Below are 26,092 nucleotides of genomic sequence, written 5' to 3'. Positions count from 1 at the left end.
CACTGAGGGGCAGCCCAGTCCTCCTCCTGTTATTGGGATGTATAATATGTCTGCTCTATAGTATCTCACCACTGAGGAGCAGCCCTGTCCTCCTTCTGTTATTGGGATGTATAATATGTCTGCTCTATAGTATCTCATCACTGAGGGGCAGCCCAGTCCTCCCTCTGTTATTGGGATGTATAATATGTCTGCTCTATAGTATCTCACCACTGAGGGGCAGCCCAGTCCTCCTTCTGTTATTGGGATGTATAATATGGCTGCTCTATAGTATCTCACCACTGAGGAGCTGCCCTGTCCTCCTTCTGTTATTGGGATGTATAATATGGCTGCTCTATAGTATCTCACCACTGAGGAGCAGCCCAGTCCTCCTCCTGTTATTGGGATGTATAATATGTCTGCTCTATAGTATCTCACCACTGAGGGGCTGCCCAGTCCTCCTTCTGTTATTGGGATGTATAATATGGCTGCTCTATAGTATCTCACCACTGAGGAGCAGCCCAGTCCTCCTTCTGTTATTGGGATGTATAATATGGCTGCTCTATAGTATCTCACCACTGAGGAGCAGCCCAGTCCTCCTTCTGTTATTGGGATGTATAATATGTCTGCTCTATAGTATCTCACCACTGAGGAACCTCCCTGTCCTCCTGTTATTGGGATGTATAATATGGCTGCTCTATAGTATCTCACCACTGAGGAGCAGCCCAGTCCTCCTCCTGTTATTGGGATGTATAATATGTCTGCTCTATAGTATCTCACCACTGAGGGGCAGCCCAGTCCTCCCTCTGTTATTGGGATGTATAATATGGCTGCTCTATAGTATCTCACCACTGAGGGGCAGCCCAGTCATCCTGCTGTTATTGGGATGTATAATATATCTGCTCTATAGTATCTCACCACTGAGGGGCAGCCCAGTCCTCCTCCTGTTATTGGGATGTATAATATGTCTGCTCTATAGTATCTCACCACTGAGGAGCAGCCCTGTCCTCCTTCTGTTATTGGGATGTATAATATGTCTGCTCTATAGTATCTCACCACTGAGGGGCAGCCCAGTCCTCCCTCTGTTATTGGGATGTATAATATGTCTGCTCTATAGTATCTCACCACTGAGGGGCAGCCCAGTCCTCCTTCTGTTATTGGGATGTATAATATGGCTGCTCTATAGTATCTCACCACTGAGGAGCAGCCCTGTCCTCCTTCTGTTATTGGGATGTATAATATGGCTGCTCTATAGTATCTCACCACTGAGGAGCAGCCCAGTCCTCCTCCTGTTATTGGGATGTATAATATGTCTGCTCTATAGTATCTCACCACTGAGGGGCTGCCCAGTCCTCCTTCTGTTATTGGGATGTATAATATGGCTGCTCTATAGTATCTCACCACTGAGGGGCAGCCCAGTCCTCCCTCTGTTATTGGGATGTATAATATGGCTGCTGTATAGTATCTCACCACGGAGGGGCAGCCCAGTCCTCCTTCTGTTATTGGGATGTATAATATGTCTGCTCTATAGTATCTCACCACTGAGGGGCAGCCCAGTCCTCCCTCTGTTATTGGGATGTATAATATGGCTGCTCTATAGTATCTCACCACTGAGGGGCAGCCCAGTCATCCTGCTGTTATTGGGATGTATAATATGTCTGCTCTATAGTATCTCACCACTGAGGGGCAGCCCAGTCCTCCTCCTGTTATTGGGATGTATAATATGTCTGCTCTATAGTATCTCACCACTGAGGAGCAGCCCTGTCCTCCTTCTGTTATTGGGATGTATAATATGTCTGCTCTATAGTATCTCATCACTGAGGGGCAGCCCAGTCCTCCCTCTGTTATTGGGATGTATAATATGTCTGCTCTATAGTATCTCACCACTGAGGGGCAGCCCAGTCCTCCTTCTGTTATTGGGATGTATAATATGGCTGCTCTATAGTATCTCACCACTGAGGAGCAGCCCTGTCCTCCTTCTGTTATTGGGATGTATAATATGGCTGCTCTATAGTATCTCACCACTGAGGAGCAGCCCAGTCCTCCTCCTGTTATTGGGATGTATAATATGTCTGCTCTATAGTATCTCACCACTGAGGGGCTGCCCAGTCCTCCTTCTGTTATTGGGATGTATAATATGGCTGCTCTATAGTATCTCACCACTGAGGAGCAGCCCAGTCCTCCTTCTGTTATTGGGATGTATAATATGGCTGCTCTATAGTATCTCACCACTGAGGAGCAGCCCAGTCCTCCTTCTGTTATTGGGATGTATAATATGTCTGCTCTATAGTATCTCACCACTGAGGAACCTCCCTGTCCTCCTGTTATTGGGATGTATAATATGGCTGCTCTATAGTATCTCACCACTGAGGAGCAGCCCAGTCCTCCTCCTGTTATTGGGATGTATAATATGTCTGCTCTATAGTATCTCACCACTGAGGGGCAGCCCAGTCCTCCCTCTGTTATTGGGATGTATAATATGGCTGCTCTATAGTATCTCACCACTGAGGGGCAGCCCAGTCATCCTGCTGTTATTGGGATGTATAATATATCTGCTCTATAGTATCTCACCACTGAGGGGCAGCCCAGTCCTCCTCCTGTTATTGGGATGTATAATATGTCTGCTCTATAGTATCTCACCACTGAGGAGCAGCCCTGTCCTCCTTCTGTTATTGGGATGTATAATATGTCTGCTCTATAGTATCTCACCACTGAGGGGCAGCCCAGTCCTCCCTCTGTTATTGGGATGTATAATATGTCTGCTCTATAGTATCTCACCACTGAGGGGCAGCCCAGTCCTCCTTCTGTTATTGGGATGTATAATATGGCTGCTCTATAGTATCTCACCACTGAGGAGCAGCCCTGTCCTCCTTCTGTTATTGGGATGTATAATATGGCTGCTCTATAGTATCTCACCACTGAGGAGCAGCCCAGTCCTCCTCCTGTTATTGGGATGTATAATATGTCTGCTCTATAGTATCTCACCACTGAGGGGCTGCCCAGTCCTCCTTCTGTTATTGGGATGTATAATATGGCTGCTCTATAGTATCTCACCACTGAGGGGCAGCCCAGTCCTCCCTCTGTTATTGGGATGTATAATATGGCTGCTGTATAGTATCTCACCACGGAGGGGCAGCCCAGTCCTCCTTCTGTTATTGGGATGTATAATATGGCTGCTCTATAGTATCTCACCACTGAGGGGCAGCCCAGTCCTCCTTCTGTTATTGGGATGTATAATATGGCTGCTCTATAGTATCTCACCACTGAGGAGCAGCCCAGTCCTCCTTCTGTTATTGGGATGTATAATATGGCTGCTCTATAGTATCTCACCACTGAGGAGCAGCCCCGTCCTCCTCCTGTTATTGGGATGTATAATATGTCTGCTCTATAGTATCTCACCATTGAGGGGCAGCCCAGTCCTCCTTCTGTTATTAGGATGTATAATATGTCTGCTCTATAGTATCTCACCACTGAGGAGCAGCCCAGTCCTCCTGTTATTGGGATGTATAATATGTCTGCTCTATAGTATCTCACCACTGAGGGACATCCCAGTCCTCCTTCTGTTATTGGGATGTATAATATGTTTGCTCTATAGTATCTCACCACTGAGGAGCAGCCCAGTCCTCCTTCTGTTATTGGGATGTATAATATGTCTGCTCTATAGTATCTCACCACTGAGGGGCAGCCCAGTCCTCCCTCTGTTATTGGGATGTATAATATGGCTGCTCTATAGTATCTCACCACCGAGGAGCAGCCCAGTCATCCTTCTGTTATTGGGATGTATAATATGTCTGCTCTATAGTATCTCACCACTGAGGAGCAGCCCAGTCCTCCTTCTGTTATTGGGATGTATAATATGTCTGCTCTATAGTATCTCACCACTGAGGAGCAGCCCAGTCCTCCTTCTGTTATTGGGATGTATAATATGTCTGCTCTATAGTATCTCACCACTGAGGAGCAGCCCAGTCCTCCTTCTGTTATTGGGATGTATAATATGTCTGTTCTATAGTATCTCACCACTGAGGGGCAGCCCAGTCCTCCTTCTGTTATTGGGATGTATAACATGGCTGCTCTATAGTATCTCACCACTGAGGGGCAGCCCAGTCCTCCCTCTGTTATTGGGATGTATAATATGTCTGCTCTATAGTATGTCACCACTGAGCAGCCCAGTCCTCCTGTTATTGGGATGTATAATATGTCTGCTCTATAGTATCTCACCACTGAGGGGCAGCCCAGTCCTCCTTCTGTTATTGGGATGTATAATATGGCTGCTCTATAGTATCTCACCACTGAGGGGCAGCCCAGTCCTCCCTCTGTTATTGGGATGTATAATATGTCTGCTCTATAGTATCTCACCACTGAGGAGCAGCCCAGTCCTCCTTCTGTTATTGGGATGTATAATATGTCTGCTCTATAGTATCTCACCACTGAGGAGCAGCCCAGTCCTCCCTCTGTTATTGGGATGTATAATATGTCTGCTCTATAGTATCTCACCACTGAGGAGCAGCCCAGTCCTCCCTCTGTTATTGGGATGTATAATATGTCTGCTCTATAGTATCTCACCACTGAGGAGCAGCCCAGTCCTCCCTCTGTTATTGAGATGTATAATATGTCTGCTCTATAGTATCTCACCACTGAGGGGCAGCCCAGTCCTCCTTCTGTTATTGGGATGTATAATATGGCTGCTCTATAGTATCTCACCACTGAGGGGCAGCCCTGTCCTCCTTCTGTTATTGGGATGTATAATATGGCCGCTCTATAGTATCTCACCACTGAGGAGCAGCCCTGTCCTCCCTCTGTTATTGGGATGTATAATATGGCTGCTCTATAGTATCTCACCACTGAGGGGCAGCCCAGTCCTCCTCCTGTTATTGGGATGTATAATATGGCTGCTCTATAGTATCTCACCACTGAGGAGCAGCCCAGTCCTCCTCCTGTTATTGGGATGTATAATATGTCTGCTCTATAGTATCTCACCACTGAGGGGCAGCCCAGTCCTCCTTCTGTTATTGGGATGTATAATATGGCTGCTTTATAGTATGTCACCACTGAGGGGCAGCCCAGTCCTCCTTCTGTTATTGGGATGTATAATATGTCTGCTCTATAGTATCTCACCACTGAGGAGCAGCCCAGTCCCCCTTCTGTTATTGGGATGTATAATATGGCTGCTCTATAGTATCTCACCACTGAGGAGCAGCCCAGTCCTCCCTCTGTTATTGGGATGTATAATATGTCTGCTCTATAGTATCTCACCACTGAGGAGCAGCCCAGTCCTCCCTCTGTTATTGAGATGTATAATATGTCTGCTCTATAGTATCTCACCACTGAGGGGCAGCCCAGTCCTCCTTCTGTTATTGGGATGTATAATATGGCTGCTCTATAGTATCTCACCACTGAGGGGCAGCCCAGTCCTCCTTCTGTTATTGGGATGTATAATATGGCTGCTTTATAGTATGTCACCACTGAGGGGCAGCCCAGTCCTCCTTCTGTTATTGGGATGTATAATATGTCTGCTCTATAGTATCTCACCACTGAGGAGCAGCCCAGTCCCCCTTCTGTTATTGGGATATATAATATGTCTGCTCTATAGTATCTCACCACTGAGGGGCAGCCCAGTCCTTCTGTTATTAGGATGTATAATATGTCTGCTCTATAGTTTCTCACCACTGAGGAGCAGCCCAGTCCTCCTTCTGTTATTGGGATGTATAATATGTCTGCTCTATAGTATCTCACCACTGAGGAGCAGCCCTGTCCTCCTGTTATTGGGATGTATAATATGGCTGCTCTATAGTATCTCACCACTGAGGGGCTGCCCAGTCCTCCTTCTGTTATTGGGATGTATAATATGTCTGCTCTATAGTATCTCACCACTGAGGGGCTGCCCAGTCCTCCTTCTGTTATTGGGATGTATAATATGTCTGCTCTATAGTATCTCACCACTGAGGGGCAGCCCAGTCCTCCTTCTGTTATTGGGATGTATAATATGTCTGCTCTATAGTATCTCACCACTGAGGGGCAGCCCAGTCCTCCCTCTGTTATTGGGATGTATAATATGGCTGCTCTATAGTATTTCACCACTGAGGGGCAGCCCAGTCCTCCCTCTGTTATTGGGATGTATAATATGGCTGCTCTATAGTACCTCACTACTGAGGGGCAGCCCAGTCCTCCCTCTGTTATTGGGATGTATAATATGGCTGCTCTATAGTATCTCACCACTGAGGGGCAGCCCAGCCCTCCTTCTGTTATTGGGATGTATAATATGGCCGCTCTATAGTATCTCACCACTGAGGAGCAGCCCAGTCCTCCCTCTGTTATTGGGATGTATAATATGGCCGCTCTATAGTATCTCACCACTGAGGAGCAGCCCAGTCCTCCCTCTGTTATTGGGATGTATAATATGTCTGCTCTATAGTATCTCACCACTGAGGGGCAGCCCAGTCCTCCTTCTGTTATTGGGATGTATAATATGGCTGCTCTATAGTATCTCACCACTGAGGAGCAGCCCAGTCATCCTGCTGTTATTGGGATGTATAATATGGCTGCTCTATAGTATCTCACCACTGAGGAGCAGCCCAGTCCTCCCTCTGTTATTGGGATGTATAATATGGCTGCTCTATAGTATCTCACCACTGAGGGACATCCCAGTCCTCCTTCTGTTATTGGGATGTATAATATGTCTGCTCTATAGTATCTCACCACTGAGGGGCAGCCCAGTCCTCCCTCTGTTATTGGGATGTATAATATGTCTGCTCTATAGTATCTCACCACTGAGGGGCAGCCCAGTCCTCCTTCTGTTATTGGGATGTATAATATGGCCGCTCTATAGTATCTCACCTCTGAGGGGCAGCCCAGTCCTCCTTCTGTTATTGGGATGTATAATATGTCTGCTCTATAGTATCTCACCACTGAGGGGCAGCCCAGTCCTCCTTCTGTTATTGGGATGTATAATATGGCTGCTCTATAGTATCTCACCACTGAGGGGCAGCCCAGTCCTCCTTCTGTTATTGGGATGTATAATATGTCTGCTCTATAGTATCTCACCACTGAGGGGCAGCCCAGTCCTCCTTCTGTTATTGGGATGTATAATATGGCCGCTCTATAGTATCTCACCACTGAGGGGCAGCCCAGTCCTCCCTCTGTTATTGGGATGTATAATATGTCTGCTCTATAGTATCTCACCACTGAGGGACATCCCAGTCCTCCTTCTGTTATTGGGATGTATAATATGTCTGCTCTATAGTATCTCACCACTGAGGGGCAGCCCAGTCCTCCTTCTGTTATTGGGATGTATAATATGGCTGCTCTATAGTATCTCACCACTGAGGAGCAGCCCAGTCCTCCTTCTGTTATTGGGATGTATAATATGGCCGCTCTATAGTATCTCACCACTGAGGGGCAGCCCAGTCCTCCTCCTGTTATTGGGATGTATAATATGTCTGCTCTATAGTATCTCACCACTGAGGGGCAGCCCAGTCCTCCTTCTGTTATTGGGATGTGTAATATGTCTGCTCTATAGTATCTCACCACTGAGGAGCAGCCCAGTCCTCCCTCTGTTATTGGGATGTATAATATGGCCGCTCTATAGTATCTCACCACTGAGGGGCAGCCCAGTCCTCCTTCTGTTATTGGGATGTATAATATGTCTGCTCTATAGTATCTCACCACTGAGGAGCAGCCCAGTCCTCCCTCTGTTATTGGGATGTATAATATGTCTGCTCTATAGTATCTCACCACTGAGGAGCAGCCCAGTCCTCCCTCTGTTATTGGGATGTATAATATGGCTGCTCTATAGTATCTCACCACTGAGGAGCAGCCCAGTCCTCTGTTATTGGGATGTATAATATGGCTGCTCTATAGTATCTCACCACTGAGGGGCAGCCCAGTCCCCCTTCTGTTATTGGGATGTATAATATGGCTGCTCTATAGTATCTCACCACTGAGGGGCAGCCCAGTCCTCCTTCTGTTATTGGGATGTATAATATGGCTGCTCTATAGTATCTCACCACTGAGGGGCAGCCCAGTCCTCCCTCTGTTATTAGGATGTATAATATGGCTGCTCTATAGTATCTCACCACTGAGGAGCAGCCCAGTCCTCCCTCTGTTATTGGGATGTGTAATATGTCTGCTCTATAGTATCTCACCACTGAGGAGCAGCCCAGTCCTCCCTCTGTTATTGGGATGTATAATATGGCCGCTCTATAGTATCTCACCACTGAGGGGCAGCCCAGTCCTCCTTCTGTTATTGGGATGTATAATATGGCTGCTCTATAGTATCTCACCACTGAGGGGCAGCCCAGTCCTCCTTCTGTTATTGGGATGTATAATATGTCTGCTCTATAGTATCTCACCACTGAGGGGCAGCCCAGTCCTCCCTCTGTTATTGGGATGTATAATATGGCTGCTCTATAGTATCTCACCACTGAGGGGCAGCCCAGTCCTCCTTCTGTTATTGGGATGTATAATATGTCTGCTCTATAGTATCTCACCACTGAGGAGCAGCCCAGTCCTCCTTCTGTTATTGGGATGTATAATATGTCTGCTCTATAATATCTCACCACTGAGGGGCAGCCCAGTCCTCCCTCTGTTATTGGGATGTATAATATGTCTGCTCTACAATATCTCACCACTGAGGGGCAGCCCAGTCCTCCCTCTGTTATTGGGATGTATAATATGTCTGCTCTATAGTATCTCACCACTGAGGAGCAGCCCAGTCCTCCTTCTGTTATTGGGATGTATAATATGGCTGCTCTATAGTATCTCACCACTGAGGGGCAGCCCTGTCCTCCTTCTGTTATTGGGATGTATAATATGGCTGCTCTATAGTATCTCACCACTGAGGGGCAGCCCAGTCCTCCCTCTGTTATTGGGATGTATAATATGTCTGCTCTATAGTATCTCACCACTGAGGAGCAGCCCAGTCCTCCTTCTGTTATTAGGATGTATAATATGGCTGCTCTATAGTATCTCACCACTGAGGAGCAGCCCAGTCCTCCTTCTGTTATTGGGATGTATAATATGTCTGCTCTACAATATCTCACCACTGAGGGGCAGCCCAGTCCTCCCTCTGTTATTGGGATGTATAATATGTCTGCTCTATAGTATCTCACCACTGAGGGGCAGCCCAGTCCTCCCTCTGTTATTGGGATGTATAATATGGCTGCTCTATAGTATCTCACCACTGAGGAGCAGCCCAGTCCTCCCTCTGTTATTGGGATGTATAATATGTCTGCTCTATAGTATCTCACCACTTAGGAGCAGCCCAGTCCTCCTTCTGTTATTGGGATGTATAATATGTCTGCTCTATAGTATCTCACCACTTAGGAGCAGCCCAGTCCTCCTTCTGTTATTGGGATGTATAATATGGCTGCTCTATAGTATCTCACCACTGAGGGGCAGCCCAGTCCTCTGTTCTTGGGATGTATAATATGTCTGCTCTATAGTATCTCACCACTGAGGAGCAGCCCAGTCCATACTTATGTAGGATTCTCTGAACGGTAGAACAATGTACCACAACTGTAGAATCTACTAAATCTTTCTGAAGGTCTTTTGCTGTCAAGCGGTTAACCTGATTTACCTCTCTTGTAATCCTACGAGCAGCTCTCACTGAAATTTTGCTTGGTCTTCCAGACCTTATCTTGACCTTCACTGTTGTTTAACGGCCATTTCTTAATTACATTTCGAACTGAGTAAAGGGAAACTTGAAAACGCTTTGCTATCTTATAGCTTTGTCCTGCTTTGTGGCCTCCACCATGTTTATTCTGAGTGCTCCCCGGCTGCGTAGAAGAGCCCATGGCTGCTGGTTTTTGGCACAAGGATAGTTGAGGCTAGGTTTTCTAAAGATTGAAATTTGCATCACCGGGCCTTTCTTGACGATGATTTTGTACTAAAATACAAAGGAAATTTGTCATCTGTAACTTTAGGCCTTTTTAGATCATTTCGTCTTCATTTTGCGTAATTGCTCACAATAACAATTTTGACCAGGGGCGTTCAGACTTTTACATGCCACTGTATTTGTGTTTCTGTGACTGACGATGGAGAGCCCGAGCCTCCCCCGGCAGGACGTACCCCGCTGCCAGCCCCAATGCTCCATACTGCACTCATTTTCTTGCTTATTGGTGTCGTAGCCACCGGTAATAATTCGTGCCTCGTTCGCCCACGTCCGTTTAGAAATAAAGACAAAAGTGAATAAAACAAATGTTTCCAAAGGGTGAAATAAAATTATAATATTCAAGTAGAAAAACAAGTGACTGTGCAGCATAATGAAGGGTTAATGTGTGGGATGGGGCCCATCGCCTCCGTGCGCTCCGTTGGCTCCCTCTCCATAACTCCGCCCCTCTGACTCTCCGCAGACGTGTGCAGTGACGAGGACGTGCGCGCCAAGATCCTGGAGCTGAAGCACAAGCACGACGCCATCAGGAAGTCCCAGGACAAGCACAAGAGCGCCCTCCAGAGGAGAACGTCCAGCGCGGGCAGTCGGGGGTGAGGTCACTGCTGTTCCGTTAGTGTGGCTGCCAGAGCTGTCAGCCGACCCTGACCATACCGCCTTGTGTCTGCAGGAAGGTGGTCCGCCGCGTGAGTGTCACTGAGCGCACAAACCTGTACCGCCGAGAGCACCAGAAGGAGGCCATGGTGTGGCAGCAGCGAGGATCCCGGGAGAGCGAGGTGGAAGCCCAGGACGAGGAGGAGGAGAAACCAGCAACGGCCGAAATCCAGCAGCAGGAGGTGAGGAGTAATGATGACTGTGGGCCCTGCACTGCAATGATAATGGGGAGACTGCGGGCCTTGGCCTATAATGATAATGGGGAGACTGGGCCCTGCCCTGTAATGATAATGGGGAGACTGCTGACACCGCCCTGTAATGATAATGGGGAGACTGCGGACCCTGCTCTGTAATGATTATGGGGAGACTGCGGGCCCTGCTCTGTAATGATAATGGGGAGACTGCGGGCCCTGCCCTGTAATGATAATGGGGAGACTGCTGACACCGCCCTGTAATGATAATGGGAAGACTGCGGGCCCTGCCTTGTAATGATAATGGGGAGACTGCGGGCCCTGCCCTGTAATGATAATGGGGAGACTGCTGACACCGCCCTGTAATGATAATGGGGAGACTGCTGACACCGCCCTGTAATGATAATGGGGAGACTGCTGACACCACCCTGTAATGATAATGGGAAGACTGCGGGCCCTGCCTTGTAATGATAATGGGGAGACTGCGGGCCCTGCCTTGTAATGATAATGGGGAGACTGCGGGCCCTGCCTTGTAATGATAATGGGGAGACTGCGGGCCCTGCCTTGTAATGATAATGGAAAGACGGCTGACTCTGCCTTGTAATGATAATGGGGAGACTGCAGGCCCTGCCCTGTAATGATAATGGGGAGACTGCTGACCTGACCTGTAATGATAATGGAGAGACTGCGGGCCCAACCCTGTAATGATAATGGGGAGACTGCGGGCCCTGCCCTGTAATGATAATGGGGAGACTGCGGGCCCTGCCCTGTAATGATAATGGGGAGACTGCGGGCCCTGCCCTGTAATGATAATGGGGAGACTGCTGACACCGCCCTGTAATGATAATGGGGAGACTGCTGACACCACCCTGTAATGATAATGGGGAGACTGCAGGCCCTGCCCTGTAATGATAATGGAGAGCCTGCGGGCCCTGCCCTGTAATGATAATGGGGAGACTGCGGACCCTGCTCTGTAATGATAATGGGGAGACTACGGGCCCTGCCCTGTAATGATAATGGGGAGACTGCTGACACCGCCCTGTAATGATAATGGGGAGACTGCGGACCCTGCTCTATAATGATTATGGGGAGACTGCGGGCCCTGCTCTGTAATGATAATGGGGAGACTGCAGGCCCTTCCCTGTAATGATAATGGGGAGACTGCAGGCCCTTCCCTGTAATGATAATGGGGAGACTGCTGACTCTTCCCTGTAATGATAATGGGGAGACTGCGGGCCCTGCCCTGTAATGATAATGGGGAGACTGCGGGCCCTGCCCTGTAATGATAATGGGGAGACTGCTGACCCTGCCTTGTAATGATAATGGGGAGACTGCAGGCCCTGCCCTGTAATGATAATGGGGAGACTGCGGGCCCTGCCCTGTAATGATAATGGGGAGACTGCTGACTCTTCCCTGTAATGATAATGGGGAGACTGCGGGCCCTGCCCTGTAATGATAATGGGGAGACTGCGGGCCCTGCCCTGTAATGATAATGGGGAGACTGCTGACACCGCCCTGTAATGATAATGGGGAGACTGCGGACCCTGCTCTATAATGATTATGGGGAGACTGCGGGCCCTGCTCTGTAATGATAATGGGGAGACTGCGGGCCCTGCCCTGTAATGATAATGGGGAGACTGCTGACACCGCCCTGTAATGATAATGGGGAGACTGCTGACACCACCCTGTAATGATAATGGGAAGACTGCTGACACCACCCTGTAATGATAATGGGAAGACTGCGGGCCCTGCCTTGTAATGATAATGGGGAGACTGCGGGCCCTGCCTTGTAATGATAATGGGGAGACTGCTGACACCGCCTTGTAATGATAATGGGGAGACTGCTGACACCACCCTGTAATGATAATGGGAAGACGGCTGACTCTGCCCTGTAATGATAATGGAGAGACTGCTGACACCACCCTGTAATGATAATGGGGAGACTGCGGGCCCTGCCCTGTAATGATAATGGGGAGACTGCTGACACCGCCCTGTAATGATAATGGGGAGACTGCTGACACCACCCTGTAATGATAATGGGAAGACTGCGGGCCCTGCCTTGTAATGATAATGGGGAGACTGCGGGCCCTGCCCTGTAATGATAATGGGGAGACTGCTGACCTGACCTGTAATGATAATGGAGAGACTGCGGGCCCAACCCTGTAATGATAATGGGTAGACTGCGGGCCCTGCCCTGTAATGATAATGGGGAGACTGCTGACACCGCCCTGTAATGATAATGGGGAGACTGCTGACACCACCCTGTAATGATAATGGGGAGACTGCTGACACCACCCTGTAATGATAATGGGGAGACTGCAGGCCCTGCCCTGTAATGATAATGGAGAGCCTGCGGGCCCTGCCCTGTAATGATAATGGGGAGACTGCGGACCCTGCTCTGTAATGATAATGGGGAGACTGCGGGCCCTGCCCTGTAATGATAATGGAGGGACTGCGGGCCCAACCCTGTAATGATAATGGGGAGACTGCGGGCCCTGCTCTGTAATGATAATGGGGAGACTGCGGGCCCTGCCCTGTAATGATAATGGGGAGACTGCTGACACCGCCCTGTAATGATAATGGGGAGACTGCGGGCCCTGCCCTGTAATGATAATGGGGAGACTGCTGACTCTTCCCTGTAATGATAATGGGGAGACTGCGGGCCCTGCCCTGTAATGATAATGGGGAGACTGCGGGCCCTGCCCTGTAATGATAATGGGGAGACTGCGGGCCCTGCCCTGTAATGATAATGGAGGGACTGCGGGCCCAACCCTGTAATGATAATGGGGAGACTGCGGGCCCTGCCCTGTAATGATAATGGAGAGACTGCGGGCCCAACCCTGTAATGATAATGGGGAGACTGCGAGCCCTGCTCTGTAATGATAATGGGGAGACTGCGGGCCCTGCCCTGTAATGATAATGGGGAGACTGCTGACACCGCCCTGTAATGATAATGGGGAGACTGCGGACCCTGCTCTGTAATGATTATGGGGAGACTGCGGGCCCTGCTCTGTAATGATAATGGGGAGACTGCGGGCCCTGCCCTGTAATGATAATGGGGAGACTGCGGGCCCTGCCCTGTAATGATAATGGGGAGACTGCTGACACCGCCCTGTAATGATAATGGGGAGACTGCTGACACCACCCTGTAATGATAATGGGAAGACTGCTGACACCACCCTGTAATGATAATGGGAAGACTGCGGGCCCTGCCTTGTAATGATAATGGGGAGACTGCGGGCCCTGCCTTGTAATGATAATGGGGAGACTGCTGACACCGCCTTGTAATGATAATGGGGAGACTGCTGACACCACCCTGTAATGATAATGGGAAGACGGCTGACTCTGCCCTGTAATGATAATGGAGAGACTGCTGACACCACCCTGTAATGATAATGGGGAGACTGCGGGCCCTGCCCTGTAATGATAATGGGGAGACTGCTGACACCGCCCTGTAATGATAATGGGGAGACTGCTGACACCACCCTGTAATGATAATGGGAAGACTGCGGGCCCTGCCTTGTAATGATAATGGGGAGACTGCGGGCCCTGCCCTGTAATGATAATGGGGAGACTGCTGACCTGACCTGTAATGATAATGGAGAGACTGCGGGCCCAACCCTGTAATGATAATGGGTAGACTGCGGGCCCTGCCCTGTAATGATAATGGGGAGACTGCTGACACCGCCCTGTAATGATAATGGGGAGACTGCTGACACCACCCTGTAATGATAATGGGGAGACTGCAGGCCCTGCCCTGTAATGATAATGGAGAGCCTGCGGGCCCTGCCCTGTAATGATAATGGGGAGACTGCGGACCCTGCTCTGTAATGATAATGGGGAGACTGCGGGCCCTGCCCTGTAATGATAATGGAGGGACTGCGGGCCCAACCCTGTAATGATAATGGGGAGACTGCGGGCCCTGCCCTGTAATGATAATGGAGAGACTGCGGGCCCAACCCTGTAATGATAATGGGGAGACTGCGGGCCCTGCTCTGTAATGATAATGGGGAGACTGCGGGCCCTGCCCTGTAATGATAATGGGGAGACTGCTGACACCGCCCTGTAATGATAATGGGGAGACTGCGGACCCTGCTCTGTAATGATTATGGGGAGACTGCGGGCCCTGCTCTGTAATGATAATGGGAAGACTGCGGGCCCTGCCTTGTAATGATAATGGGGAGACTGCGGGCCCTGCCCTGTAATGATAATGGGGAGACTGCTGACCTGACCTGTAATGATAATGGAGAGACTGCGGGCCCAACCCTGTAATGATAATGGGTAGACTGCGGGCCCTGCCCTGTAATGATAATGGGGAGACTGCTGACACCGCCCTGTAATGATAATGGGGAGACTGCTGACACCACCCTGTAATGATAATGGGGAGACTGCAGGCCCTGCCCTGTAATGATAATGGAGAGCCTGCGGGCCCTGCCCTGTAATGATAATGGGGAGACTGCGGACCCTGCTCTGTAATGATAATGGGGAGACTGCGGGCCCTGCCCTGTAATGATAATGGAGGGACTGCGGGCCCAACCCTGTAATGATAATGGGGAGACTGCGGGCCCTGCCCTGTAATGATAATGGAGAGACTGCGGGCCCAACCCTGTAATGATAATGGGGAGACTGCGGGCCCTGCTCTGTAATGATAATGGGGAGACTGCGGGCCCTGCCCTGTAATGATAATGGGGAGACTGCTGACACCGCCCTGTAATGATAATGGGGAGACTGCGGACCCTGCTCTGTAATGATTATGGGGAGACTGCGGGCCCTGCTCTGTAATGATAATGGGGAGACTGCGGGCCCTGCCCTGTAATGATAATGGAGAGACTGCGGGCCCTGCTCTGTAATGATAATGGGGAGACTGCGGGCCCTGCTCTGTAATGATTATGGGGAGACTGCGGGCCTTGTCCTGTAATGATAATGGGGAGACTGCGGGCCCTGTCCTGTAATGATAATGGGGAGACTGCTGACACCGCCCTGTAATGATAATGGGGAGACTGCTGACACCACCCTGTAATGATAATGGGGAGACTGCGGACCCTGCTCTGTAATGATAATGGGGAGACTGCGGGCCCTGCTCTGTAATGATTATGGGGAGACTGCGGGCCTTGTCCTGTAATGATAATGGGGAGACTGCGGGCCCTGTCCTGTAATGATAATGGGGAGACTGCTGACACCGCCCTGTAATGATAATGGGGAGACTGCTGACACCACCCTGTAATGATAATGGGGAGACTGCGGACCCTGCTCTGTAATGATTATGGGGAGACTGCTGACACCGCCCTGTAATGATAATGGGGAGACTGCTGACACCACCCTGTAATGATAATGGGGAGACTGCAGGCCCTGCCCTGTAATGATAATGGAGAGCCTGCGGGCCCTGCCCTGTAATGATAATGGGGAGACTGCGGACCCTGCTCTGTAATGATAATGGGGAGACTGCGGGCCCTGCCCTGTAATGATAATGGAGGGACTGCGGGCCCAACCCTGTAATGATAATGGGGAGACTGCGGGCCCTGCCCTGTAATGATAATGGAGAGACTGCGGGCCCAACCCTGTAATGATAATGGGGAGACTGCGGGCCCTGCTCTGTAATGATAATGGGGAGACTGCGGGCCCTGCCCTGTAATGATAATGGGGAGACTGCTGACACCGCCCTGTAATGATAATGGGGAGACTGCGGACCCTGCTCTGTAATGATTATGGGGAGACTGCGGGCCCTGCTCTGTAATGATAATGGGGAGACTGCGGGCCCTGCCCTGTAATGATAATGGAGAGACTGCGGGCCCTGCTCTGTAATGATAATGGGGAGACTGCGGGCCCTGCTCTGTAATGATTATGGGGAGACTGCGGGCCTTGTCCTGTAATGATAATGGGGAGACTGCGGGCCCTGTCCTGTAATGATAATGGGGAGACTGCTGACACCGCCCTGTAATGATAATGGGGAGACTGCTGACACCACCCTGTAATGATAATGGGGAGACTGCGGACCCTGCTCTGTAATGATAATGGGGAGACTGCGGGCCCTGCTCTGTAATGATTATGGGGAGACTGCGGGCCTTGTCCTGTAATGATAATGGGGAGACTGCGGGCCCTGTCCTGTAATGATAATGGGGAGACTGCTGACACCGCCCTGTAATGATAATGGGGAGACTGCTGACACCACCCTGTAATGATAATGGGGAGACTGCGGACCCTGCTCTGTAATGATTATGGGGAGACTGCGGGCCCTGCTCTGTAATGATAATGGGGAGACTGCTGACACCACCCTGTAATGATAATGGGGAGACTGCTGACACCACCCTGTAATGATAATGGGCAGACTGCAGGCCTAGCCCTGTAATGATATGGGGAGACTACGGGCCTTGTCCTGTAATGATAATGGGGAGACTGCGGGCCCTGTCCTGTAATGATAATGGGTAGACTGCTGACACCGCCCTGTAATGATAATGGGGAGACTGCTGACACCACCCTGTAATGATAATGGGGAGACTGCGGACCCTGCTCTGTAATGATTATGGGGAGACTGCGGGCCCTGCTCTGTAATGATAATGGGGAGACTGCAGGCCCTGCCCTGTAATGATAATGGGCAGACTGTAGGCCCAGCCCTGTAATGATAATGGGGAGACTACGGGCCCTGTCCTGTAATGATAATGGGGAGACTACGGGCCCTGTCCTGTAATGATAATGGGGAGACTGCGGGCCCTGCCCTGTAATGATAATGGGGAGACTGCTGACACCGCCCTGTAATGATAATGGGGAGACTGCTGACACCGCCCTGTAATGATAATGGGAAGACTACGGGCCCTGCCCTGTAATGATAATGGGGAGACTGCAGACACCGCTCTGTAATGATAATAGGGAGACTGCTGACCCTGCCCTGTAATGATAATGGGGAGACTGCTGACTCTGCCCTGTAATGATAATGGGGAGACTGCGTGCCCTGCCTTGTAATGATAATGGGGAGACTGCGGGCCCTGCCTTGTAATGATAATGGGAAGACTGCTGACTGCCCTGTAATGATAATGGGGAGACTGCAGGCCCTGCCCTGTAATGATAATGGGGAGACTGCAGGCCCTGCCCTGTAATGATAATGGGGAGACTGCTGACACCGCCCTGTAATGATAATGGGAAGACTACGGGCCCTGTCCTTTAATGATAATGGGCAGACTGCAGGCCCAGCCCTGTAATGATAATGGGGAGACTACGGGCCCAGCCCTGTAATGATAATGGGGAGACTGCGTGCCCTGCCTTGTAATGATAATGGGGAGACTGCGTGCCCTGCCTTTTAATGATAATGGGGAGACTGCGGGCCCTGCCCTGTAATGATAATGGGGAGACTACGGGCCCTGTCCTGTAATGATAATGGGGAGACTGCTGACTCTGCCCTGTAATGATAATGGGGAGACTGCGTGCCCTGCCTTGTAATGATAATGGGGAGACTGCGTGCCCTGCCTTGTAATGATAATGGGGAGACTGCGGGCCCTGCCTTGTAATGATAATGGGAAGACTGCTGACTGCCCTGTAATGATAATGGGGAGACTGCGGGCCCTGCCCTGTAATGATAATGGGGAGACTGCTGACCCTGCCCTGTAATAATGGGGAGACTGGGCCCTGCCCTGTAATGATAATCGGGTGACTGCGGGCCCTGCCCTGTAATGATAATGGGGAGACTGCAGGCCCTTCCCTGTAATGATAATGGGGAGACTGCTGACTCTTCCCTGTAATGATAATGGGGAGACTGCGGGCCCTGCCCTGTAATGATAATGGGGAGACTGCGGGCCTTGCCCTGTAATGATAATGGGGAGACTGCGGGCCCTGCCCTGTAATGATAATTGGGAGACTGCTGACTCTGCCCTGTAATGATAATGGGGAGACTGCGGGCCCTGCCCTGTAATGATAATGGGGAGACTGCGGGCCCTGCCCTGTAATGATAATGGGGAGACTGCGGGCCCTGCCCTGTAATGATGGGGAGACTGCTGACCCTGCCCTGTAATGATAATGTAGAAATTGTGGGCCCCGCCCTGTAATGATGAGTGGTGTTGAGGGAATTTGATCGGGTCCCTGCTTATTCAGCAAGTTATAGTGCTTGCGGAATAAGCTGCAGAGGGAACCCGGATACATGGAGCGTGCCGGCTGATCAGCTGTCCGGTGCCGCAGTTGCATGTGTGACCGCCTCTGTGTTGGGCTCTCCATGCATGTGCTGTGGCTGTAACACAGCCGCAACACATGCAGCTGTGGCACCGGATAGCTGATCGGCCAGCGCGCTCCATGTATCCAGGTTCCCTCTGCAGCATATTCAGCTAGCGCTATAACTTGCCGAATATGCAGGGACCCGATCAAATTCTCTTGGCTCTAATAATGAAATGACTGCTGACCCCGCCCTCTGAGATGACTGCTGAACCCGCCCCCTGATAATGAGATGACTGCTGACCTCGCCCTCTGACAATGAGATGACTGCTGACCCCGCCCTCTGACAATGAGATGACTGCTGACCCCGCCCTCTGACAATGAGATGACTGCTGACCCCGCCCTCTGACAATGAGATGACTGCTGACCCTGCCCTAGGATAATGAGATGACTGCTAACTCTGCCCTCTGATAATGAGATGACTGCTGACCCCGCCCTCTGATAATAGGACTGCTGCTGACCCTGCAGACATCTTTGTGGCTTCTCCACCGCTTCTTACTGTTTTCTCTCCTTTTTGGTAGCTGGAGGCCGAGCCTCAGAAAGTCGATGTTAATGAGAGAGAAGATGACCAGAAGAATGGCGCAGCCGGGGCAGCTCCGACATCTTTGTCACAGCGGAACGGTAGCGTGCGATCTGTCCCTAAGCACACTTTCTCCAAGCGCCTGGACCGCAGCGTGTCTTACCAGCTGGCCACCCAGGCCGAGCTCTGCCCGGACCTGAGCCATGAGCGCTCCCACCACACACTGGCAGAACTGAAGCGACAGCGGGCGGCAGCCAAGGTGCACAAACATGCCCCTCCGCTGCCCAGCCCGGGGTCCCCAGCACAGGAGCTGGACCCCACAGAGATAACGTCCCCTGACTCAGTCTATTACACTAATGCCAGCGGGGAGCCCCCATTACTGAAGCTCATCGCCCCCGCGGAGGACACCACCCCGGCCGAGAAGAGACCGTGCTGCCGGGTCATGTGACTACCAAACATACTGATAGGGTTATAAAGGGCCCCGGGTCCTTGACCAGAGAACCTATTTTTGTATGGTGGTTTCTGGGATCCAGACTCTGTGCCCGCTGGGTCTTCCTGACTGTTTTCTGAATTTTAAGAGATATATTTTTATCTAAAAATTTTCTATATAATTTAATATTGTATTAGAGGAGGGGGAACTTCAGTTGTGATCACCATAACCCCACCCGTGAGGGGGTATAGCCCAACCCCTGAGGTGCTGCAATCCGAGAAGTGACCCTACAAAGTCCCCGTGTCATGACACTAATATCCATACACTACAACCTCAGCCTGTCGCGGGGGACGCAGGTGCTGTAACCGTAGCAACCAGCATTATTACAGTCCTGGACAAAAGTTTCCACACACATTTTCCCTCTTCAGTCTACTGTTTCTATGGATACTGACGGACAATTCTAAACATTCTGCATTTGTTACATATTCGTGATCAATCCATGAAGTCTCTGTGACGCCCCAATATTCCCTTCAGCGTGGCCCCTTATTCTCCACGCTGCGGACCCTTATTTTCCACCCTTCGGCCCCTTATTCTCCACACTTCTTCCCCTTATTCTACAGACTTCTGCCCCTTATTCTGCACACTCCGGCCCCTTATTCCCCACACTCCTTCCATGGATTCTCCGCACTCCTGCCCCTTATTCCCAATGCTCCGGCCCCTTATTCTCCACACTTCTTCCCCTTATTCTACAGACTTCTGCCCCTTATTCCCCACACTCCTTCCATGGATTCTCCGCACTCCTGCCCCTTATTCCCAACGCTCCTGCCCCTTATTCTCCACTCTCCGGCCCCTTATTCTCCACGCTCCAGCCCCTTATTCTCCACGCTCCTGCCCCTTATTTTTCATGCTCCAATGTGTGGGGAATAAGGGGCTAGAGAGTTGAGAATAAGAGGCAGAAGTCTGGAGACTTGGGGGCCGGTGCATGGAGACTAAAGGGCCGCGCTGATGGGAATATTGAGGCCCCACAAGAACTTGATGGATTTGTCCCTAATATGTAACAACCTGTGGAATGTTTATAATTGTCGCCAGTAACCATAGAAACAGCCGACTGAACAGGCAGAATGTGAAGAAATGAGGTCAGTTTGGAGGGTCCGGCCACATCTGCGCCTCTGGCGTTATCTGGTGCTGATCGGAGGGAGCGAGCGTCACCTTATCCCATGGACGGCGGCTGACGGTCACATTGCGGCCCCCCGGCCCCGCCTGCTCACATCCGGCTCTGACAATCATAACTAGAGAATACTGTCATATTTCCTGTCACCAGCTGTTTTTTAGTCTCCGTGCACACTGTGCGTTCTGTCACCGTGCGTTCTGCCCCCTCGTATATTCACCAGCAGTCACCAGTCTCCAGCAGTGAGTGCGGCCCACATGTACATGGAGACAGGAGCATTGCACAAGTATTCACACCCGTTACATCCTGTACAGTATTGATCATTTCTGTGTTGGGGAACCTCCCAAGCTGGTCTATGACCCTCTGCTGGGGGTTGTCGGCCCATACCCCGCACCGAGTGATGCCCTGGGATCACATACTCGCTGGCCCGTGCCCCACTGACATGGACCCATCCTCTGAGGGACGCCGGACCACGCTCCGCTACTGATGGTCTATGACCCTCTGCTGGGGGTTGTCGGCCCATACCCCGCACCGAGTGATGCCCTGGGATCACATACTCGCTGGCCCGTGCCCCACTGACATGGACCCATCCTCTGAGGGACGCCGGACCACGCTCCGCTTCTGATGGTCTATGACCCTCTGCTGGGGGTTGTCGGCCCATACCCCGCACCGAGTGATGCCCTGGGATCACATACTCGCTGGCCCGTGCCCCACTGACATGGACCCATCCTCTGAGGGACGCCGGACCACGCTCCGCTACTGATGGTCTATGACCCTCTGCTGGGGGTTGTCGGCCCATACCCCGCACCGAGTGATGCCCTGGGATCACATACTCGCTGGCCCGTGCCCCACTGACATGGACCCATCCTCTGAGGGACGCCGGACCACGCTCCGCTACTGATGGTCTATGACCCTCTGCTGGGGGTTGTCGGCCCATACCCCGCACCGAGTGATGCCCTGGGATCACATACTCGCTGGCCCGTGCCCCACTGACATGGACCCATCCTCTGAGGGACGCCGGACCACGCTCCGCTTCTGATGGTCTATGACCCTCTGCTGGGGGTTGTTGGCCCATACCCCGCACCGAGTGATGCCCTGGGATCACATACTCGCTGGCCCGTGCCCCACTGACATGGACCCATCCTCTGAGGGACGCCGGACCACGCTCCGCTTCTGAGAGTCGATAACCCGTGCCCATCCTCTAGGGGGTGCCGGACCATGCCCTGCTTCTTGAGGTCGACGGCCCATGTCCTGTTTCTGGGGTCTACAGCTCGTGCCCCTTCCCACACTGCATGATGTTGCCCCCGCTCCTGGGGTCACATACTCGCTGGCCGGGAATGTGCGCTGAGGGTCTCGTTTGGCCCAATCTTAGAGATTGCACAGGAGTAGTCCCAGGGGGCTTTCCTCCGTACGGCATCACTCCATGGGTTGTCCGGTTCTGCAGCAGCGCACACGACCTGAAAAAATCCCTGCAGTCATTCATAAATTCAAGCTATTGCTCCCTGCTTCCAGCCATATCGTGTCTGCTGTACGGTGACGTGTAGGAACCTCCCTGCCCCGTGATGTTGACGTTACGGCACGTCCCCATGTAGATGTGACTGATATCAGCCGCTGCTGTTATTACCCTCCAGCACTGATCTAAGCCGCGAACTACAGGGTTACCGGCCCTTTAAGTGCGTCTTTCTCATTTCTTGTGATTTCATATAATATAAATCTTAATTTTATCCAGAACTTTCTGTCTTGTGATATTTATTCTTTGTTCACTTTCCGGACAAACGTCACATCCTGTGACCCCCTCCTCCACGAGAGAACTGCGAGGACCAGGCAAGAAAGTTATAGGGGCGGAGTCATCACTGGAAGAGGCGGGGTCTTCGCAGGAGGTAAAGATCACTGGATGGATCACAGATCACTGGATGAGGCAGGGATCACTGCACATGTGTTTCACCATTGGTGGAGCTCATCCACGGCAGGGAGCTTTCCTGGAGATCTGTTGCTAGTAATACAGAATTGCAGTGCAGCACCTGGAAAGCCCCCTTCATCTACTCATTATAATCCCCCCACCCTCTATTCACTATAATCTCCACACCCCCTATTCTATTCACTATAATCCCCCCACCCCTATTCACTATAATCCCCCCACCCCCTATTCACTATAATACCCCACCCTCTATTCACTATAATCTCCCCACCCTCTATTCACTATAATCCCCCCACACCCATTCACTACAATCTCCACACCCCTATTTACTGTAATCTCCCCACCCTCTATTCATTATTATCTCCCCACCCCCTATTCACTATAATCTCCCCACCCCTATTCTGTAACGCTGCAGCACTGCAGGTAAATGCAAACTCCACTAGATGGCAGCAGAGGGCTGATATCCTGCTCACAGCAGAACTGCAGCGAGGCTACCACCAAGTGGCAGCAGAATAGTGAGACAAGCCGGGTCGATACCAGAGAGTAGTGAAGTACCAAGGGGAATTCCAAACACAAGAGAAATAGCAGACCCGACACCAGAACAAGGTAGAGAAAGTTAACCCCTGGCATTACCAGACCAGGAAAGGAGAGAGAACACCCAAAACCCGGTCTGGAGCATCATATTTACTATAATCTCTCGACCCTCTCTTCACTATAATCTCCCAACCCCATTCACTTTAATCTCCCCACCCCCTATTCATTATAATCTCGCCACCCTCTGTTCACTATAATCTCCTCACCCCCATTCACTATAATCTCTCCACCCCCATTCACTATAATCTCCCCACTCCTTATACTTGTTATAATCTCCCCACCCCCTATTCATATTAATCTTCCTACCCTCTGTTCACTATAATCCCCCCACCCTCTATTCACAATAATCTCCCCACTCTCTAGTCACTATAATCCCCCCACCTATTCACTATTATCCTCCCAACCTCTTCACTATAATCTCCCCACCCCCTATTAACTATAATCCCCACCCCCCTATTCACTATAATCTCCCCACCCTCTATTCACTATAATCTCCCCACCCTCTATTCACTATAATCTCCCCACCCTCTATTCACTTTAATCCCCCCCACCCTCTATTCACTATAATCCCCCACCCTCTATCTGCTATGATCTCTCCACCCCTATTCACTATAATCTCCCCACCCTCTATTCACTATAATCCCCCCACCCTCTATTCACTATAATCCCCCACCCTCTATTCACTATAATCCCCCACCCTCTATCTGCTATGATCTCTCCACCCCTATTCACTATAATCTCCCCACCCCCTTTTCACTATAATCTCCCCACCCCCTTTTTATTATAATCTCCCTACCCCCTATTATAATTTTTTATTATTATACATTTTTACAGCGCCATTTAATCCATGGCGCTTTACATGTGAATACGGGGCAAATATAGACAAATACATTAAACATGAGTAAAACAAGACACTAACAGGTACAGTAAGTTGAGGATCACTGTAGGCTTGTCGGAAGAGGTAGGTCTTCAGGTTCTTTTTGAAGGTTTCTATGGTAGGCGAGAGTCTGATGTGTATGTCATTGTGAGGGTTTTGAACTAGAGTCTCTGAGCGATAGGAAGCCAGTGAAGGGCTTGGCATAGGGGAGAGGCTGGGGAATAGCGGGGGGACAGGTGGATTAGTCGGAGTCAGTGTAAGATGGATTAGAGGGGGGGTCCAGAGAGTAGGAGGTTGCAGTAGTCAAGGCGGGAGATAAGGGCATGCACTAGCGTTTTTGTGGTGTCGCGGTCAAGGAATGTTCGGATCTGGGAGATATTTTTGAGTTTGAGACAGCAGGAGGAGTGTTGTGAATTCCGTTCTCGGACTCCCTCCTGTGGTCATGAATGGTACTTTGGCTAGTTCTGCTCTTGGACTCCCTCTGGTGGCTTCGAGCGGAACTGCTGGTCACTGAGGTTGGCTTTATCAGCTGCTCTCGTTTATTGCTATGCTGGCTTCCCTATTTAACTCCACTCAGATCGTTACTTAATGCCAGCTGTCAATGTTCCAGTATTGGTTCAGATCTCTCTTGGACTTCTCTGAGGACCTGTCTACTCCAGCAGAAGCTAAGTCTTTGTTAGTTCATTTGTTGTTACTGCTTCCTGAATATATTTCTTAGTACTGCTAATTTCTAGTCCAGCTTGCTATCATGATATTCCCTTGCTAGCTGGAAGCCCTGGGGGTGCAGAGTGGCACCTCCACACCGTGAGTCGGTGTGGGGAGTTTTTTTGCTTACTCTGCGTGGTTTTTTGTAGTCTTTTGTGCTGACCGCATAGTTCCCTTTTCTATTCTCTGACTATTTAGTGAAATCTGGCCTCCTTTGCTAAAATCTGTTTCATTCCTGTGTTTGTGACTTTCCTCTTAACTCACAGTCAATATATGTGGGGGTCTGCCTTTACCTTTGGTAATTTCTCTGAGGCAAGGTAAGGCTTCTATTTCTATCTTTAGGTGTAGTTAGCTCTTAGGCTGTGAAGAGGCGTCTAGGGAGAGTTAGGCACGCTCCACGGCTATTTCTAGTGTGTGTGATAGGAGTAGGGTTTGCGGTCAGCAGAGTTCCCACTTCCCCAGAGCTAGTCCCGATTTTGAGTTTACTCATCAGGTCATTCCGGGTGCTCCTAACCACCAGGTCCATAACAGAGGAGGCAACGGCTTGGATATGTGGCTTGAAAGAGAGGGCAGAGTCGAGGATCGCCCCGAGGCAGAGGGCGTGTGGGACTTGGGAAAGTGAGCAGCCATTGACATTGATGGATAGGTCTGGTGGAGGGGTAGAGTGAGATGGGGAAAAGATGATGAATACTGTTTTGTCCATATTCAGTTGTAGAAAGCAAGCAGAAAAGAAGGCTGAAATAGCAGTCAGTGCGGGATTTTGGTAAGGAGGTGAGGTCAGGTGCGGATAGGTAGATCTGCGTGTCATCGGCATAGAGATGGTACTGCATACCATGGGATTCTATGAGCTGTCCAAGGCCAAAGATGTAGAAGAATAGGGGTCCTAGAACAGCCTTGTGGAACACTGACAAGGGGCGAAGTGAGGAGGTGGTGTGGGTGAGGGAGACACTGAATGTTCGGTCTGTAAGATATGACGAGAT

The 26,092-nt window shown here is 50.6% G+C and overlaps 1 protein-coding gene across 1 annotated transcript in view; it reads left to right on the top strand.

Moving 5' to 3' along the window:
* PPP1R16A (protein phosphatase 1 regulatory subunit 16A) overlaps positions 1 to 22,749 on the top strand; it is a 125,376-nt gene extending 102,627 nt beyond the window's left edge. Inside the window, 3 exon segments of the mRNA XM_077271520.1 lie at positions 10,326 to 10,455; positions 10,533 to 10,698; positions 19,422 to 22,749. Of these exon segments, the coding sequence (XP_077127635.1) occupies positions 10,326 to 10,455; positions 10,533 to 10,698; positions 19,422 to 19,868 (743 nt within the window). The 3' untranslated portion in view covers positions 19,869 to 22,749.
* Positions 22,750 to 26,092: the final 3,343 nt, after the last annotated feature.

Source organism: Ranitomeya variabilis, chromosome 6 (genome assembly GCF_051348905.1).
Source record: "Ranitomeya variabilis isolate aRanVar5 chromosome 6, aRanVar5.hap1, whole genome shotgun sequence".
Lineage (NCBI taxonomy): Eukaryota > Metazoa > Chordata > Amphibia > Anura > Dendrobatidae > Ranitomeya > Ranitomeya variabilis.
Note: the sequence above shows the minus strand (reverse complement) of the source record. Positions and strands in the feature narration are given on the sequence as shown.